Here is a 17,884-nt window from a genome sequence, read left to right on the forward strand (position 1 = left end):
CACGAACAATTAAAGCACGTCATACAAATATCAAAGATAAATCCCTAGCAACAGACTATCCAAACATCAGTATGTCAACAAAATCATAACATTGCCACATCTAATCACCTTTATCCCTCACTCCACTTACAATCTGGATGTAAAGGGGAAAAAAAGATGGCATTGCAGTCTGCTCAGAAGGCAGCTGAGATCTGGTAGACAATATCAATGAGGAACAAGTACCTAAACTGAGGATTTCTTTGTAACCCAAGGACCTCCTGATGCCAACTGGCAGAAGGCACAGGAGTATACAGATCCCTGGATTCACCAAAATAAATGTCATGTGAGGTCTCTAATGAAAGCATGTGTCACATTGGTCATCAATCATTGTGAGATGTGTGTATGGAACATGTGTGAGGAGTCATGCAGATATGTTGAAAATTATGTTCTCTAGGCCTTGTAGTTAAAGGCAGGTCACTCACAGGTGCCTTGAGACAAACTTCTCCAGACAGAAAACAGGAGACACTTATCCCCTTGCTGGACCATTGCATATTGCGTGCATCTTAAAACAACAGTCTACTAGCACAGTTTGCTCTCCACCTTTCCAGGCTATTTTACCCCTTGTAGGAGTCTGATTTGTCTTGTGTACCCCTAGGTTTCACCTCACTTAAAAACTACTCGCTTACAAAAAATCAGACAAAAACGTCACAGCACATTATTACTAAAAAAATGGCTTACCTACTCATTTTTACCATATACTTATAAATCAACTGAAATATAAATATTGTAGTTGCATTTCAGTGTATAGTATAGAGAACAGCATAAAAAGTCATTGTCTATGAAATTTTAGTTTGTACTGACTTCACTAGTGCTTTTTATGTAGCCTGTTGTAAAACTAAGTAAATATCTAGATGAGTTGATGTACCCCCAGAAGACTCTGCGTACTCCCAGGGGTACAAATACCACTGGTTGAGACCACTGTACTTGCATTCTTACAACTACAATACCCACCTGCTGAAGTGAAGAAACAGATTGACAGAGCCAGAGTACCCAAAAGTTACCTACTACAGGACAGGCCCAACAAAGAAAATAACAGAACACCACTAGCCATCACCTTCAATCCCCAACTAAAACCTCTCCAATGCATCATCAAGGACCTACAACCTATCCTGAAGGACGCCCCATCACTCTCACAGATCTTGGGAGACAGGCCAGTCCTTGCTTACAGACAGCCCCCCAACCTGAAGTAAATACTCACCAGCAACCACACACCACACAACAGAACCACTAACCCAGCAACAAAGCCCATTACCATTTGTGTCCACATATCTATTCAGGGGACACCATCATAGTGTGGCTGATGTGATTAGGCCCTATCAGAGGCTCGTTCACCTGCACATCTACCAATGTGATATATGCCATCATGTGCCAGCAATGCCCCTCTGCCATGTACATTGGCCAAACTGGACAGTCTCTACATAAAAGAATAAATGGACACAAATCAGACGTCAAGAATTATAACATTCAAAAACCAGTCAGAGAACACTTCAATCTCTTTGGTCACTCGATTACAGACCTAAAAGTGGCAATTCTTCAACAAAAAACTTCAAAAACAGACTCCAACGAGAGTGTAGCCAGACAGCCAGCCCCCCCCTCTCAGACCAGCATTGCTGGAAACACAGGAGGAAGCCGGAACAGGGCACTTAACATATATTCCAGCACAGCCTTTGAAGCTGTGAAAGCACAGGTGTGCTGCTACAATGTGCCTCTGGGAACAGATACAACGATTAAGCTCACAGCAGGCAGAGGCCCTGTGACAGACATGGCTCTTAGCCCCTACTAAATAGCGTGATGCACACACACCAACATCCTAGGTGGGAAAATATTTACCCTGATAAAAGAAATGTCCAGTAGTCGACACTTATTGTTTCTCTCCCTTGCAAGTGTAAACTACTCTTGCGAAAGCTGGCGTCACCCAGACAGACCAGCCTCGATTTGGCATAAGAAAGGAGAAAGAGAATAAAGGAGTACAGAGGTATAAGTAGGGGACCTACAGCACCATGATTTTTGAGTGCTTTTCACTATCTATCTGCTGGTCAGATAAGTGACAGCCTCCCAAGGCTTCTGCAGCTAAGAGGGTCCCTACGCCTTGTCCCTTATTCGTCTTTCCGCGGAATTGAGTGACCGATCCTGGCTTGGCACCGCTGGAATCGAGAGATGCAAGGAGGGTAAGAAGCACCCACACCTGATCTCCTATCTTTAGCGTACACATATTTTGAAATAGAGCTCTACACTTTGTTTTCTTTCTTTGGGATTGTGGCTTCAGTTTTGTAACTTGTTTGTGTGTGTAACATCTCTACATTTAAATAAGTAGGCACTAGCAATTTTGTAACCACATGATTAGAATCTAGCTTAATAAATTTTGGTAACCATTTATGCATAAGCCTGACTTGTTTTCTCTGGTTTACTGTAAAGCAGCCAACACAATTAAAGAACCTCAGCCGTTTTGGCTCTAAAGCCTGGCCATTAGGTGAGAGTACTAAGAGCCTAGCGTTGAGTTGTGCCGCCTCCACGGGGCAAACTCTTGGGGCACCTGTCAGTCAATCCTGGCTGCCCGCTGCGAAGGAGCTCTGAGCTCTAGCAGTTAAAGTCACGGGTGTGGAGAGGCTCTTAGTGCTGCCATTGGGGCACCTGTCAGTCAGTATTGACTGCCCGCTGCGAAGGAGCTCTGAGCTCTAGCAGTTAAAGTCACGGGTGGTTAGGACCTTGGGGCATCCGTCAGCCTAGCCTGGGCTGCCCGCCGCGAAGGGACAGTGCGTCCTAGCGGTTAAAGTCACGGATGGTATAAACGGGCATAGCTGGCACCTCACCAAACATCCTTGGCCATCGGCTAACAGAGAGACTGCTGAATTGGAATTAATTTGCAAACTGGATACAATTAACTTAGGCTTGAATAAAGACTGGGAGTGGATGGGTCATTACACTAAGTAAAACTATTTCCCCATGTTTATTCCCCACTCCCCACTGTTCCTCAGATGTTCTTGTCAACTGCTGGAAATGGCCCACCTTGATCATCACTACAAAAGTTTTTTTTTCTCTCCTGCTGGTAATAGCTCACCTTACCCGGTTTCAGAGTAACAGCCGTGTTAGTCTGTATCCGCAAAAAGAAAAGGAGTACTTGTGGCACCTTAGAGACTAACAGATTTATTTGAGCATAAGCTTTCGTGAGTTACAGCTCACGAAAGCTTATGCTCAAATAAATCTGTTAGTCTCTAAGGTGCCACAAGTACTCCTTTTCTTTTCACCTTACCTGATCATTCTCGTTACAGTGTGTATGGTAACAGCCATTGTTTCATGTTCTCTGAGTATATAAAATCTCCCCACTGTATTTTCCATTGCATGCATCTGATGAAGTGAGCTGTAGCTCACGAAAGTTTATGCTCAAATACATTTGTTAGTCTCTAAGATGTCACAAGTACTCCTTTTCTTTTTGTACTAGCATACTGAGTCAAGTGCTAATGAAGGGCTTGCGGAGACTTCAGAAGGAAATTAATAGGAAAAGGAAAACAGCACAGGAAGATGGGGGGACAGATGGGACAGTTTTCAGGTGAAGATCAGAGGTCTGGTACATCTGGGGGTGCAGTGAGACACACTGGCATCCTTCAATCTGCAAAGACAAACTGCAAGAAGACTTGATCTTTTTGAAAGGGGATCTCAACCATACTGGTTAAAAATGCCGGGAAAAGAATTTGGTGTAAGTTACGGGAATGTCCTATGAGTTAAGTTTAGGCTCTAGAAAGCGTGTTATGATTTTGGTTTATACGTAAACATTTGTTTCCACTATTGTTACTTTCTATTATTTGAATCTGAGTTCTTATGTATATTTATAGTGAAAAAAAGTTTATCATCTAGTACTGTTTGTTAAGTGGAGTGGTGATCCTGAGTTAAAACTAGTAAGCTGGTGTGTACTATTCCTTTGGGAGTAGTGAATTTGTGAGTACTGAGTAGAACAGGGGCTGGGCACTCCAGAGAGATGCTCGAAGCGCTTGTGGGTTGGCGTGTGCTTGCCTGCGGAGGGACAGCAGAGCCAGAGAAGGTAATACTTGTGTTGCCTGTGGCCAGCGTTATCAGGGACCTGACCCCTGGCAGGTATAGATAAGGCTCTCTCATGCTAAGGGCCAGCGGTAGCAAGGTGCCTCACAACCCTGGGAAGCATCAAACCCTCACAGAAAAATATTATGTGTTAGGATATATATTCAGGCCTGTTTGCAAAGGCCTGTACTTTAAGAATTTAGGTGTATTCTTATCACTTGGCTAGTTAGAGGTATAAAAGAAAGAATCAAAATCACTGTCTGCCAGTGTAAGGTCCTTCTCTTACTGTGACAGTCTGAAGCCCTGTTCTTAGGTTAAGGCCTCTGGCTAAGCAACAGAGGCAGCCATAAGCTGGGAAGCGACCGGTCACATCCTCACATTCCAAACTAGTCCCATTGAAATAAGGTGCTATTGGGCTGTTAGAAATACACTCCTGTCCTAATAATGCCTGTCACCTCCAGAGAAAGGGAAGTGCCTAGAAGATGTAAAAGGAAACTTAGTTTGATAGCATCCTGTCTGGCAAGAACTCACTTATCAATAGCTGGGATGTGAAATCCTCACTTCTGTATTGTTTTGTCATTATAGTTCCCACTTTGCTATTGTTTGTCTGTACAATCTCTGTCTGGTTCTGTGATTGTTTCTGTCTACTGTATAATTAATTTTGCTGGGTGTAAACTAATTAAGGTGGTGGGATATAATCAGTTACATAATCATGTTACAATAGGTTAGGATTGGTTAGTTAAATTTCAGGAAAATGATTGGTTAAGGTATAGCTAAGCAGAACTCAAGTTTTACTCTATAGTCTGCAGACAATCAGGAAGTGGGTGGGTGTGGGGGGAATGGAAAAAGGGAATGGGGGTGGGGCAATTGGAATCATGTTTGGCTAAAGGGGGAAATGGGAACAGGGACACAGGTGTAAGGCTCTATGGTGTCAGAGCTGGGAAGGGGGACACTAAGGAAGGAAACTGGAATCATGCTTGCTGGAACTTCACCCCAATAAACATTGAATTGTTTGCACCTTTGGACTTCGGGTATTGTTGCTCTCTGTTCATGCGAGAAGGACCAGGGAAGTGAGTGGGTGAAGGAATAAGCCCCCTAACATTATACAAGAGGGAAAATCTCTCCTTTTTAAACTAGGGGACCATAAGCTCAAATATTTCAGCTGATTCTACCTACAGCACTATTGCACGGTGAGAGAATCAGTCTCCAACAGCCAGGTCTTAAAGCATTAAGGCTTTACAAGTTAAACAGCCAACACTTTAAACTCCTTCCAGAATTAATAAGGAGGCATTGTTGATTAGATTACAGAGCATAGGTATAATGTGTTCTCTGCATGAAGTACCATTTAATAAATGGGCAACCACATTCTGTACTAGCTTTAGTTTCCAGAGTCTAAAAGGCGGTGCCCCCATGCACAGCACACTACACTAGCTTGGTCTTGAAGTGAAAGGCCCAAAACACAGCAGCAGAGGCCTGAAAGAAGAGGCTACACTCTTCTTGTCAAGATCAGATAAGAAGAGAGGCACTCTTGGCTGCTCAGGATGCATAAGTCATAAGTTGGTCTTATGCATTTGTTCTACAAATATTTGTTAACATTAACAGTCTATTACTGACTATAGTCATAGAAGGGACATTACCATATTATGCTTTTACTGCTCAAGAGCACAATGAAAGTTGTGTGCAAAACATTTCATCCCAGATCCTCAATAGTTATTCAGGCAGCTAACTCCCATTGATTTCAGTGGAAGTTAGGAGCCTAAATAGCTTGGAGGATCTGGGTCTTAGAAAAAGAAAGCAAAGAACTGAATGAGCAGAACAGTGTCCGAATGCTAAGACACATTTTTGGCTGTGCATACATCGACTACATATAATAAAGGTTAGAGTTAAAAATGCGACCACATTTTTAGAAATTTACAATCTGATTTTAAAAGTCTTCTACAAGTACAAGTTATTCTCCAGCAAGACCTGGATTAACCAAACAGTGTTAACATCCTAAATCATCCAAATGAAGCGGTCTCCTTTTGTTTACTAAATATTTTGGATATTCCAAAAATGTTTTGTGACTGCTACAGTTCAGGTTATATAACTGTTTCCAGTGGCTCAGAGTGAGTCTTAGGAAAATACTTTTCAAGTGGAAGGTTAATACTTTGCCTCTGTTCAGATTTTTTGGCTCACTTTCTAAGAAGTTTCACTCATTTTAAGCAATTTGAAATAGCCTTTGAGGAGCAATACTCAGCCTTGCTCCAGAGAAAGTTGCTTTTGATTTAACTGCATTATGACTATACAGTACTTTTTTTCACTAAACTTGCAAAGAGTACCCCACGGACTTGTGCACATGGACACAGAAATCATAAAACAGCTTAAATGCTAATGAAATTAGTTTTTCCAACATTAGTGGATTTAAATTTATGGCTTCCCAGATTCCTGAAGTCTCCTAATCTGACTATTTAAACTGGCCAGCCCACTTATTCCCATTCCATGCTGGTGGATCTCCAAAGGCATGCAGGAATGTTTGTGCACCTTAGGAACCCTTTCCAGCTGCACTACTCATATGATATATAAAAGGAGGGATTTCTTCCCAAGTTCTAGTGCAGGGGTGGGCAAACTATGGCTCAGGGGCCACATCCTGTCCTCCAGATATTTTAATTCAGCTGTCGAGCTCCCACCAGGGAGCAGGATCCATGGCTTGCCCCACTGTGGCACTCCAGCCGGACAGCGAGGTCAGGGGCTTGCCCCGCTCCGCACGGCTGCTGGAAGCAGCAGCATGTCCCCCCTCTGGCTCCTACATGTAGGGGCAGCCAGGGGGTTCAGCACACTGCCCCTGCAGCTCCCATTGACCAGGAGGAGCCAGAAGGGAGACATGCCACTGCTTCTGGGAGCTGCTTGAGGTAAGTGTTGCTGGAGCCTGCCCCCCTCCCATGCCCCAACCCCCTGCCCCAGCGCTGATTCCCCTCCTGCCTTCCAAACCCCTCTGTCTCAGCCTGGAGAAACCTCCTGAACCCCCAATACCTCATCCCAAGCCCCACCCTATAGCCTGCACCCCCAGCCCTCACCCCTCTTCCCCTGCACCAGCCCAAAGCCCCATCCTGCAACCTCAACTCCTCATTTTTGGCCCCACCCCAGAGCCCACACCCCAGCTCCCAATTTCATGAGCATTCATAGCCCGCCATACAATTTCCATACCCAAACGTTTGCCCACCCCATCCTAGTGTCTGTAAGACAGGGGATGCCTACTGCAGATTAGATATATCCAGGTTATAGAATCAACATGCACTATACATGAACCTCTGCAAGGCAGCAGGGCTTCAAACCCAAGAGCTGAAGCTACTTTATGTATTCCTTTTACGAAAAAAAGCATGAAGAGTGCCAAGAAAGTGCTAAGGTTTACTCTGCCCCCTTGTGTATATGCCATTAACTGAAGTTGGCATATATACCAGACATTTTCATTACTACATCTATAGTGTGTTGTATAAGTACAGTAAGCATTTCATATTTATTTTCAAGGACTCTGGAACTCTGCTAAGTATTATAACATACACATGGGTATCTAAAATTGTAAAAAAATTGCATTGTTACTATTTCTCATACAATGCATCAGCCATGTAATTAAAAGAATATTGTGCATTCACACAAGAGAGCAGAATTAAAGTTGCTTAATATTCGGAATTTAAAGGTGTACTCTTACCGTTTCTATTAAGAGATTATTTTGTATGGAATTATATACTCAACACTTTTGATAATTTGAAAGCACTTTACAATGTTAAATTTCCTATTTACAGTGTGCATCATCCTTATTTTACAAGGGGGTAATTTTAAACAGAGATTAGACCAGTCACTTTACCAAAGTTAGAATCAGTGGCAGAACCACAATAAAACTCAGGAGTCTTAACTCTTCTGACACAACCACAAAGCCACATTGAAGCACAGAGGGCTAGGCTGTGTTCCTCGAACAGCCCCATACAGAAGTTAACTGATTTGGGGTTTCTATGCTCCTGTAATATTTTGTTTAATGATACTATGAATAAACCAAATATATTCCACAATTTCTTGCCAATTACTGCCCAATGACAAGCATTGCTATTTCTTCCTTCCTCAGTAACCAAATTACTGCGCTTTAGCCCCATTCCAAGCATTACTAATACAGCAATTTGTTTAATAAATTGATTGGCTATGTCTGTATTATGAGCTAGGGGTGCGATTCCCCTGCCTATGGGCACATACCTGCACTAGATCTCAGGGAGCTAGTGTGAATATAAACAGCAGTAGTGACAAAAGCTCCTTATCTGCAGTGAGTGAGAATCCATAGAAGCTAAGGACTGGAAGTTGGGAAATCTGGTTCCAGTTACAGTTCTGCCAGTTATTTGCTGTGTCACTGTACATAAGCCACTTCACCTGTACTACTAGTTTCCTCATGTGTAAAATGGGGACTATGCTCATCCCCCTCAGGTGTTACATATGTTTAAATAACAAGCACCTTACCAGAATTAGTAAAGTGTCTTTAAACATGAGCTTTGATATTTAGCCTGGTCAGAGATGGCTGAAATTTTTCATTCAAGTGGCCTTTTCTTAACCACAAACTTTTGCAAAAAAAGTTCAAGTTCTTAAGAGTTACAGAGGGTAGTGTTAAGTTCCATTTTTTCCTTTTGACACTAACTTTTCCAAACTTGAGGAAGTTTTCAAGAATTATAAAAGAGCAAAAGACAAAGATGAAAACATGGAAAAAGCCTTGGACATTCATTTTGTTGTGTTCAATGGGAAAAAGGGGTGGAGGGAGAGAAAGAGGAAGAAAAACAATTTTTAAACAAATTGTTTTATGTCCAACCTTAAAATAGTAACCTCCAGATTTTTCCAAAGTTGATTTTGGTTTTCCAATCAGCTCTAAGCCTGAAAGAAAGAAAGAAATGGCTCCTAAGGCCTATTGAGGAGGTGAGAAAACACTAAATACTGACTCAAAGTAGAGAGCCACAACTTTTAGAGTCAAGGGTCGGTCGATTTTATGTTCGGGCTGTGAAGGAAAGTGGGGATGGGAAATCACAACAAAAATTAGCTCTAGAGCATAAAGCTCAGCTGTAATTTTCCTTGCTTTTGATTTGCCTCCTGCTCATATCAGCCATTCTTTTGGACCTCATGTGTCAAGCTACGCCTTCTAAATTCAAGATGTGGTTGACAGAAATTTAAATCTAACTCAGCAATTCTACCACACTTAGATGTTAGCTAGTGCCTAACTCCCAGCCCCATCACGAAGCATGCATCACCCCAGTTGTTCTCAGAGGGTATTTTCTTCCTTGTTAAATACTACTGACCTTTCAGAAGTGCAAACCATTCCCTAGTTCTGCTGATTCAATGTTTTTGTTGACAATGCTCGGTTTTAGCTGCATTTTGCTGTCTGCTGGTCACTATGAAGAAAGTGACCCTAAATACAGCAATGTGGCAAGTACCAGTGCAATCAGTTATGCTCCAGCAGGAAACCCAGAGAGTATGAGATGCATCTTCATGACCGAGTGGAGAAGAGAAGTGTCTGGTACCAGCAAGGGGTTGAAATACAGGAAGAGTCTTGAAGCGTTCCCACAACAGAGTGGAAAAGTCTCTCAATGATTCCCTCTAAACACCAACAAAGTGACAGCAACATCTAGGTCCTGTCCACAGCATCAACTGAGCGAAGCTTAGCCTTTGTTTCAGTGACACTATTTCAGCTGCAGTGTGCACAGGACATTGGATAGTCAACATTCTTGGTGTATGTCATTCAAGTGCGATGAGTATGCCTCCATGTGCCTGGGATTAATAAATAACGCTGCCTCTAGACTGACAATTGTCAACCAGCGGCAGCAATTTTGGAAGCTACAGCATAGTCATGGCTCAGTTGTATCTACCCGTATCTGATCTAACCTTACGCTGAGTGAAGTTAAACATACTGACGAAGACACAAGCCCTGGCTATACTACAGCTTCTGTCATCACCACCACTAGAGCAGCTCCACCAGTGACAAACATGCCCAATTTTTCTTAGCTTCAATAAAGGTCCTAAAGAAACTGCACACATGCTGTAATTAACAGGACTACTAAAGAAAGGTTCCTATGACTATACTGGACAAAGGCAAATCTAAACACATGTTGATTTCTGTGACTCAGTGCTTTTTAATTCCATTACAACTACACCAAAACTGTGACAGCTAGTGATGTATCTGGTTACATTGAGTGAGAAGATCGACACAGTGCTCTTCAGAGAGCATGTACAGTATTTCATAACCCAGGCCTGAGGGCATTTGGGTTTGTGCTTCCCCTTTGCCCCGAAACCACAACCCCTTAAAAGTAGGCTGTCTTGTTACTCACTCATAATCTCTCTTCTGCTGTCATCCTCCTTCAGGACTGACTCTTTCTGGTTGTCCTGGGCTACCTGACTGGAGTTCTCTTTGTCACTGGATGGGGAATCACATGTTCCGTCCGATTTCTTCTCAGCAGCCTCCTCATCCACCTTCTCCAATGGATGTACTTTCACAATTTTTACCGGCAGCATTTTCTCTTTTCCAACCTGAGCAGAAAAATGCATCAAAAAAACAGTAACTAGGCAGGTAATACTAGCTGATCAGCTTTTTAAACACTTGAAGGGAAGGAAGGAAGGAGAAACAAAATGAGACAAATACACACTTTTTAATCTTTGACCTCAGTGTGACACTCCTATAGTTTCCTCTGTCAGACTTACAAGATCTCCCTATTACCTGCCCTATTCAGAAGTCCTGCTTATTACTCCAATGAACAGAAAAGCTTGTGTGCGGTTTTTCCTAAGTCCACCATTGCTACTTCCTCAGTCTTCCAGATGTGTTGCAAGGGGTTGTGTGCGCCATCTCAATGGTCCCAGCTCAGGAAACAGAGGACACAACTCAGTCCAAAATATATACAGTCACAGGACCAGGACTGCATCTTCCCCTTCCTTTTTGACAAACCTGACTTTCCACTCAGTCCCCCCAACCCACAATTTTTTTAATTGGAGGCGGGGAAGGCTTCCTCTAATCACACCTGAGCTTCTGCCACTGCTGTAGACCTTTCCAAGAAGAAGAAGAATGAAGCTAGTGCAGGGATGGGCAAACTACAGCCCTTCAGACTTTTTAATCCGGCCCTCAAGCTTGCCTTGCTTCAGTGCTCCAGCCGGGGAGCATGCCCAGAAGCAGCAGCATGTCCCCTCTCTGGCTTCTAAGCGTAGGGGCAGCCAGGGGGCTGGGATGGGACATGCCGCTGCTTCTGGGAGCTGCTTGAGATAAGCGCTGCCCGGAGCCTGCGCCCCTGCCCCAGCCCTGATCCTTCTCCCAACCTCCAAACCCCTTGGTGCCAGCCCAGAGCACCCTCCTGCACCCCCAACCCCTCATACACAGCCCCACCCCAGAGCCTGCACCCACTGCTGGAGCCCTCACCCCCTCCCACACCCCAACCCCCAATTTTGTGAGCATTCATGGCCCACCATACAATTTCCATACCCAGATGTGGTCCTTGGGCCAAAAAGTTTGCCCATCCCTGAACTAGTGCAAGTTGTGTCAGTTACACAGCATGTTCCCAAGAGGAATAGCAGAGTGTCTGTAGCAGAAGGAGCAGTTAGATGTGGACCTCTTCTTCTGTTAGGCATGACATAAGTTTCTGTTGCCCAAGCCACTCCTATCTTCTGAAAACACCACGTTAGCCTCTGCTTAAGAAACTGGTTTCCATACTATTGCTTTGGAAATAGGCATTATCAAGGGAATTCCACAAAGAGGTGAGATTCCTACCATTCTGCACCAAATTTAGAGAGTCATTAAGATTGGAGGGGGAAAAATGTTTATGGCTTCCTCTTACCTCTCTCCTGAGGATAGCAGAATTAAGCAGAAGCATGGCAAGTATTTGAAACTAGAGCCTCACCTCAAAGTCACACTCCTCGTCCACTGCATATTTGGTCATGATCTCTAGCCAGGCTGCATCTACAAGCTTCTCCAAGGAGATAGTATTGTGGTGGACCATTTCCAGTACCAGTTTCTCATACCAGCTGGGAAATTCTTCCTTCAAACTGAACAAGGATATGAAAAGTTTACATCATCCAGCGAACAAAATACGAAATGCAATATGATCTGCCAGTTCATGCCACTGAGAGCATTTTGACAGTGAATTAAACACTTCAAGGTGACACCACGTTAGAATATATAATAATGCAAGTGGTCAGAGTGGGATTTAGCACAAGAAAAAAAAAATGTTTATACGGTCACCAATATAAATTCCCTTCCATACCCACAAGAAATACAAAGCACATCTGTGCAACAGGGCCATGCTGGCAGTGCTTATCTTGATGGAGATTGCCATCTCCCTATGAAGTGTTGCCTGCACACCAAACATGTGTTACTGACCCAAAAACATGGCAGTAGAGTTTTTTTAATATTATTCCTATCCAAAAAAATAGTTTCATATTTTTATTCTTAAACATTTCTACTGCAGTAGTGCCTAGAGGAACCAATCTTTCTTCAGGTTATTTTGTATTCTGTCCAGGAGAGGTGTATAATTTAGTTTATGTAACTCAGTTATGAGACATATGAACGCTATCTTTTCATTAGGGCTGTCAAACGATTAAAAAATTCATCTCAATCGCATTAACAAACAGTAATGGAATACCATTTATTTAAATATTTTTGGAGGTTTTCTACATTTTCAAATATATTGATTTCAATTATAACACAGAATACAACGTATATTGTGCTTGCTTTATTTTTGATTACAAATATTTGCACTGTAAAAACCAAATAGTATTTTTCAGATCACCTCATACAAGTACTGTAGTGCAATCTCTATCAAGAAAGTTGAACTTACAAATGTAGAATTATGTACAAAAAATAACTGCACTGAAAAATAAAACAAAGTCCACTCAGTCCTACTTCTTGTCCAGCCAATCACTCAAACAAGTTTGGTTATAATTTACAGGAGATAATGCTGCCCACTTCTTGTTTACAATGTCACCTAAAAGTGAGAACAGACATTCGCATGGCACTGTTGTAGCTGGTGTTGCAAGATATTTATATGCTAGATGCACTAAAGAATCATGTGTCCCTTCATCGTCAACCACCATTCCATAGGATATGCGTTCATGCTTATGTGTTCTGCTCGATAACAATCCAAATCAGAGCAGACCGATGCGTATTCATTTTCATCATCTGATCAGATGCCACCAGCAGGTTGATTTTCTCTTTTGGTGGTTCGGGTTCTATAGTTTCCACATCTGAATGTTGCTCTTTTAAGACTTTGGAAAACATGCTCCCTACCTTGTCCCTCTCAGATTTTGGAAGGCACTTCTGATTCTTAAACCTTGGGTCGAGTGCGGTAGCTATTTTTAGAAATCTCACATTGGTATCTTTGTATTTTGTCAAATCTGCTGTGAAAGTGTTCTTAAAACAAACATGTGCTGGGTCATCATCCAAGACTGATGGAACATGAACTATATGGCAGAATGTGGGTAAAACAGAGCCGAAGGCACAGAGTTCTCCCCCAAAGAGTTCAGTCACAAATTTTATTAACTCATTTTTTAATGAGCATCATCAGCATGGAAGCACATCCTCTGGAATGGTGGCCGAAGCATGAAGGGCCATACGAATGTCTAGCATATCTGGCACGTAAATACCTTGCAACGCTGGCTACAAAAGTGCCACGTGAATGCCTGTTCTCACTTTCAGATGACGCTGTAAATAAGAAGCAGGCAGCAGCATCTCCTGTAAATGTAAACAAACTTGTTTGTCTTAGCAATTTGGTGAACAAGAAATAGGACTGAGTGGACTTGTAGGCTCTAAAGTTTTACATTGTTTTGTTTCTGAGAGCAGTTATGTAACAAAAAAAATCTGCATTTGTAAGTTACACTTTCAGGCTAGAGAGATTGCACTACAGTACTTGTATGAGGTTAATTGAAACTTACTGTTTCTTTTGTTTTATCATTTTTACAGTACAAGTACTTGTAATAAAAAATAATATAAACTGAGCACTGTACACTTTGTATTCTGTGTTGTAATTGAAACCAATATATTTGAAAATGTAGAAAAACATCCAAAAAGGGTTAATAAATTTCAATTGGTATTCTATTGTTTAACAGTGCGATTAATTTTTTTGAGTTAATTGCATGAGTTAATTGAGATTAATTGACAGGCCTACTTTTCAACTTTTAATTTTAAGACACGTTTTCCCTTTAGGAGTATTGCAATCCCAACTGAAGTTTCACATTTTCTCCCATATTAAGTTTATACTGTTCAAATATTTTATATTTCTTATAATGTAGTAAGTAGGACTTAAATAAATTGTGCAATATTTCAGTCTGTGCAAATGTGTGTTCCACTAACTGATGTATCTAATATTGTTGGATGATTTTGAATTAGTTGCATGAAGGATGATTAACTAAAACAGAGGTTCTCAAACTGGGGGGGTCACAACCTCTCAGGGGGTCACAAGGTTATTATGTGGGGGTCACGAGTAGGTGCCACCCAGCTAGCCAGCAAGTCTGCTGTGAAAAGTGATATTAACAAACAAAATACCAGTTTTAAAAAGTGTTAAATATATTAAAAAAAATGTGTTTTTAATGTCGGGGGGGGGGGGGGGGATTCACAGGCTTGCTGTGTAAAAGGGATCGCCAGTACAAAAAAAGTTTGAGAACCACTGAATTAGAAGGATGGGGGAAATCTTGCCTGGTCAATTTCTAAATGAGAGCAATTTGTCAGTTTGAATTCTCGCCATACATTCCCTTTTTAAAAAAAAATGAATGACAGCACCAAATTCAAGTTTGTTTAGTGATAGAAAAACTCCACTTCACCCTATCAAAAGTTTTCTTGTTTCTTAGATTTAAGGTAGCTCTTGCTGACTGAGTTCTCATTCGTAGTTATTCTAAGATTACTCACCAGTGGATTCCTCATGACAAAGGCTGACTAAACTTGTACATTCAGATCAATGTTTTAAATGTTAAATATGCAGCTGCATGAAATTTTTATTGTAATTCTCATTCAACATGGAGATTGGTCTCTAAGAGACATTTTACTGAATGTCTATTTGGTTTAAGAATATAAAATCTTTATCTAACCTGAATTGAGACATTCTCTCATTTATGTAACTGAAAACTTTCAGAAAAACAGGAGCAGTTAGCTAATCCTGTATCACCGCATCAGATTAAGACAGCAAAACTAGGCAAGCGATCCACTGACTCAGCTACTTTAAGTTTATGCAATTACAGAACCGGCAACATACATTTCCCTCATACTGAAGAATATTAGCTGGGGAGAGATCAAAGACAACAATATCTCTGTCTAAGGCTCCTGGCACTGTGGACAGTTGGGGAGTAGATTTTTAAAGGGTGTAATTTAATCGCACAAGAAAAATGTTGCCAGCAATTCCTCTCTAGGTCACGGACTACCACCTCTTATTCCAATCAAAATGATGAATTCTCTCTCCAGTAAACACAGTAGAAGCAATATCTAAAACAGATTTGATCTACAAACACACACACTAAATAGGTGGGATCAGGTCTTCTTTATAGAATGAAAGAGACAAAGCCAAAGTTGCCAGTATGTAAAATTGAGAAAGATATGCCCTTTGTTAGGTGTTCAGCTCCCTGACTTTCATTGGGTACAGCAACTAAGGAATAAGGTACCTAAACAGTTCAATCAAGGACTTGCCTTTTGAAAGGTTCCTTCATCATGGCGAGTTTTATGTTGGATATAAACCAAAGGTCTGGCCACTCTGTGAGACTGACAAAAGGGAGTAAGCCAACTGGTAGGGAGACAGAGAGAGAGCTTGGCAGAACTACCCTTGCAATTTTGCTTTTTTGCAGTTTGTTTCAAGTGGAGCAGATCACCTATACCTTATTCCAAAATACCACTAAATTGAATGGCACCAGTTCACTGGTTGATACCTGCACAGATCTGGGGGGAAAAATAATTGCTGCAAAGTTAGCTGGTATGCACACCATCATTATGTGGAAATCAATAAAAGTCACAATACCTAGGTGCTTTTGTTTTTTCCCCTCCTTCAACAATGAGTGGAACAGGAGAAATTACAAAAAATTCCCTCTTTGTGTAGGTAGTTTTGAGATATACGCCAAATGTTGTACTCCAAGTTATTTTGTGAAAAGAACATCAAGAGGTAGAGTCCTGTACAAGTATCATTACAGATTAAGCTGCATTAGTGAGTATGTCAAATTTGGAGCCAAATTTCTTTCATCTTACAAAGTCCTAAGGAACTAGTCATAACCTTAAAAAAAACTCCTTGCTGTGTAACTAGCAGCCACCTATCCTTCTAAAGGCAGCTCTCCTGCCCCCAAATTCTAAAGATGGATGCATACCAACTTCTGCTCTGTTACTTACAGCTCGGCAACTTCCTGCTCCTCCTCCCAAGCTTCTTTGTGCGTCAGCTGGCTGCTTCCTGTGCTTTTGCACGTCCATATTCGTTCGTTGTATCTCTCTAGCCGTGCTTCATATTCTCTGTAGGAGCATCAGCTCAGGAAAACAGGATTCAGGGAGCAGACAGCAAAACCAAAATACTATGTAGCCCTTTCCATTTGACTAGGCTAGGAGACAATATTATGCTGCAGTTCTGCAGAGCCAAATCTTAGCTTCTGTATGTACACACTATTCTAAATTTTAAAGTTAAATTGGAGAGCTTGTGTTTGAAAAATAGTATAAAAAGCACCTGTACTAATGCGCAACAATGTGATTAAAAGAAAATTAATATTGACGAGGTTCTAACTCCATCCTGTACTCGTAAATTCCAGAATTAAAGACAGTTTATTAGAGATTTTAAATTACTGCACGGCAAGTCTCCTTGAATTCCCAAAACAAGCAACTTGTTAAGTTAGTAGAATTGGTTCCTTTCCATTCAGCTGAACGTTAATATTAGCTTTTTCATATATCAACACCAGCCTCAAGCTGCCGTTTTTTTGGTCATTAAACACTGGGAATTAAGGGGGCAAAAAGCAGAGGAGAGGCAAGGAAAAGTGTCTTTACCTTGGAAACAGAGTTGCTATAGAACACCAAGCATGGAAGGTAAAGCACACTTACAATAACTATGTATCACTGCAGTGACAGAGGAATAAATCCAGTTTGGCTAACTGAGTAGTTTACAACCCTTCCTGTGAAGGATGTCTTACTCTTATGCTCCTGTGGAAGGCAGTGCTATTTAGTTTTGGAAATTACTTCTAGGATATTATGGTGCCTACAGTTAGTGTCTCCCCGTTAAACTAAGCTTTGGGCTACTGATACTAGCATTACACTTTCCCACAGAGTCTGGTTAAGAAGGAAAGACATACAACTATTAATCCCAGTGTTTGTGGGTCCCCCTTCACTACTCCAGATGGAGAAAACTGAGCCACAAATGGTATGATGCATGTGGCAAGTAGCTATTGTATTTGTATCCACAGCAACCAATGTCATGCAAGAGACTAAACTGGGAATAGCTCATCTTTAGAGAAGGTTGCCACTAGCCAAAGCGTTAAAAATTCCCCTCCCCCAGAAGCGTGCTTTGATGATAAAATGTTTAAAAAAAAAGCTTCTGGAATTTCCAATCTTTGCACCAATATTAAGTGTACAGAAGCATTCACTGTGCCCTGTTTCCATTTTAAATACCTGTTTAGTATGCTAGATGGAATCACTAACTTTCAAATCTGATGAAGTGAGCTATAGCTCACGAAAGCTTATGCTCAAATAAATTGGTTAGTCTCTAAGGTGCCACAAGTACTCCTTTTCTTTTTTCAAATTCCAGAAATTGATCTTTGCCTTCACTTATAGGAAATATCCTTTACAAATTATTTTTTGCAGTGAACCCTGATAGAAGTTTTTTCT

General features: G+C 41.5%; 1 protein-coding gene across 2 annotated transcripts in view; it reads right to left on the bottom strand.

The window, feature by feature from the left end:
* The window catches only part of BAZ1B (bromodomain adjacent to zinc finger domain 1B), an 83,778-nt gene that overhangs the window by 58,305 nt on the left and 7,589 nt on the right, over positions 1 to 17,884 (bottom strand). For both annotated transcript variants that reach the window (XM_077836311.1, XM_077836310.1), the window contains exons 2-4: positions 16,412 to 16,528; positions 11,955 to 12,099; positions 10,401 to 10,599 (exon numbers count right to left, since the gene is read on the bottom strand). In XM_077836311.1, coding sequence (XP_077692437.1) covers positions 10,401 to 10,599; positions 11,955 to 12,099; positions 16,412 to 16,528 — 461 coding nt within the window. The remainder of the gene's footprint in view (positions 1 to 10,400; positions 10,600 to 11,954; positions 12,100 to 16,411; positions 16,529 to 17,884) is intronic.

Source organism: Eretmochelys imbricata, chromosome 17, assembly GCF_965152235.1.
Source record: "Eretmochelys imbricata isolate rEreImb1 chromosome 17, rEreImb1.hap1, whole genome shotgun sequence".
NCBI classification, from domain to species: Eukaryota; Metazoa; Chordata; order Testudines; family Cheloniidae; genus Eretmochelys; species Eretmochelys imbricata.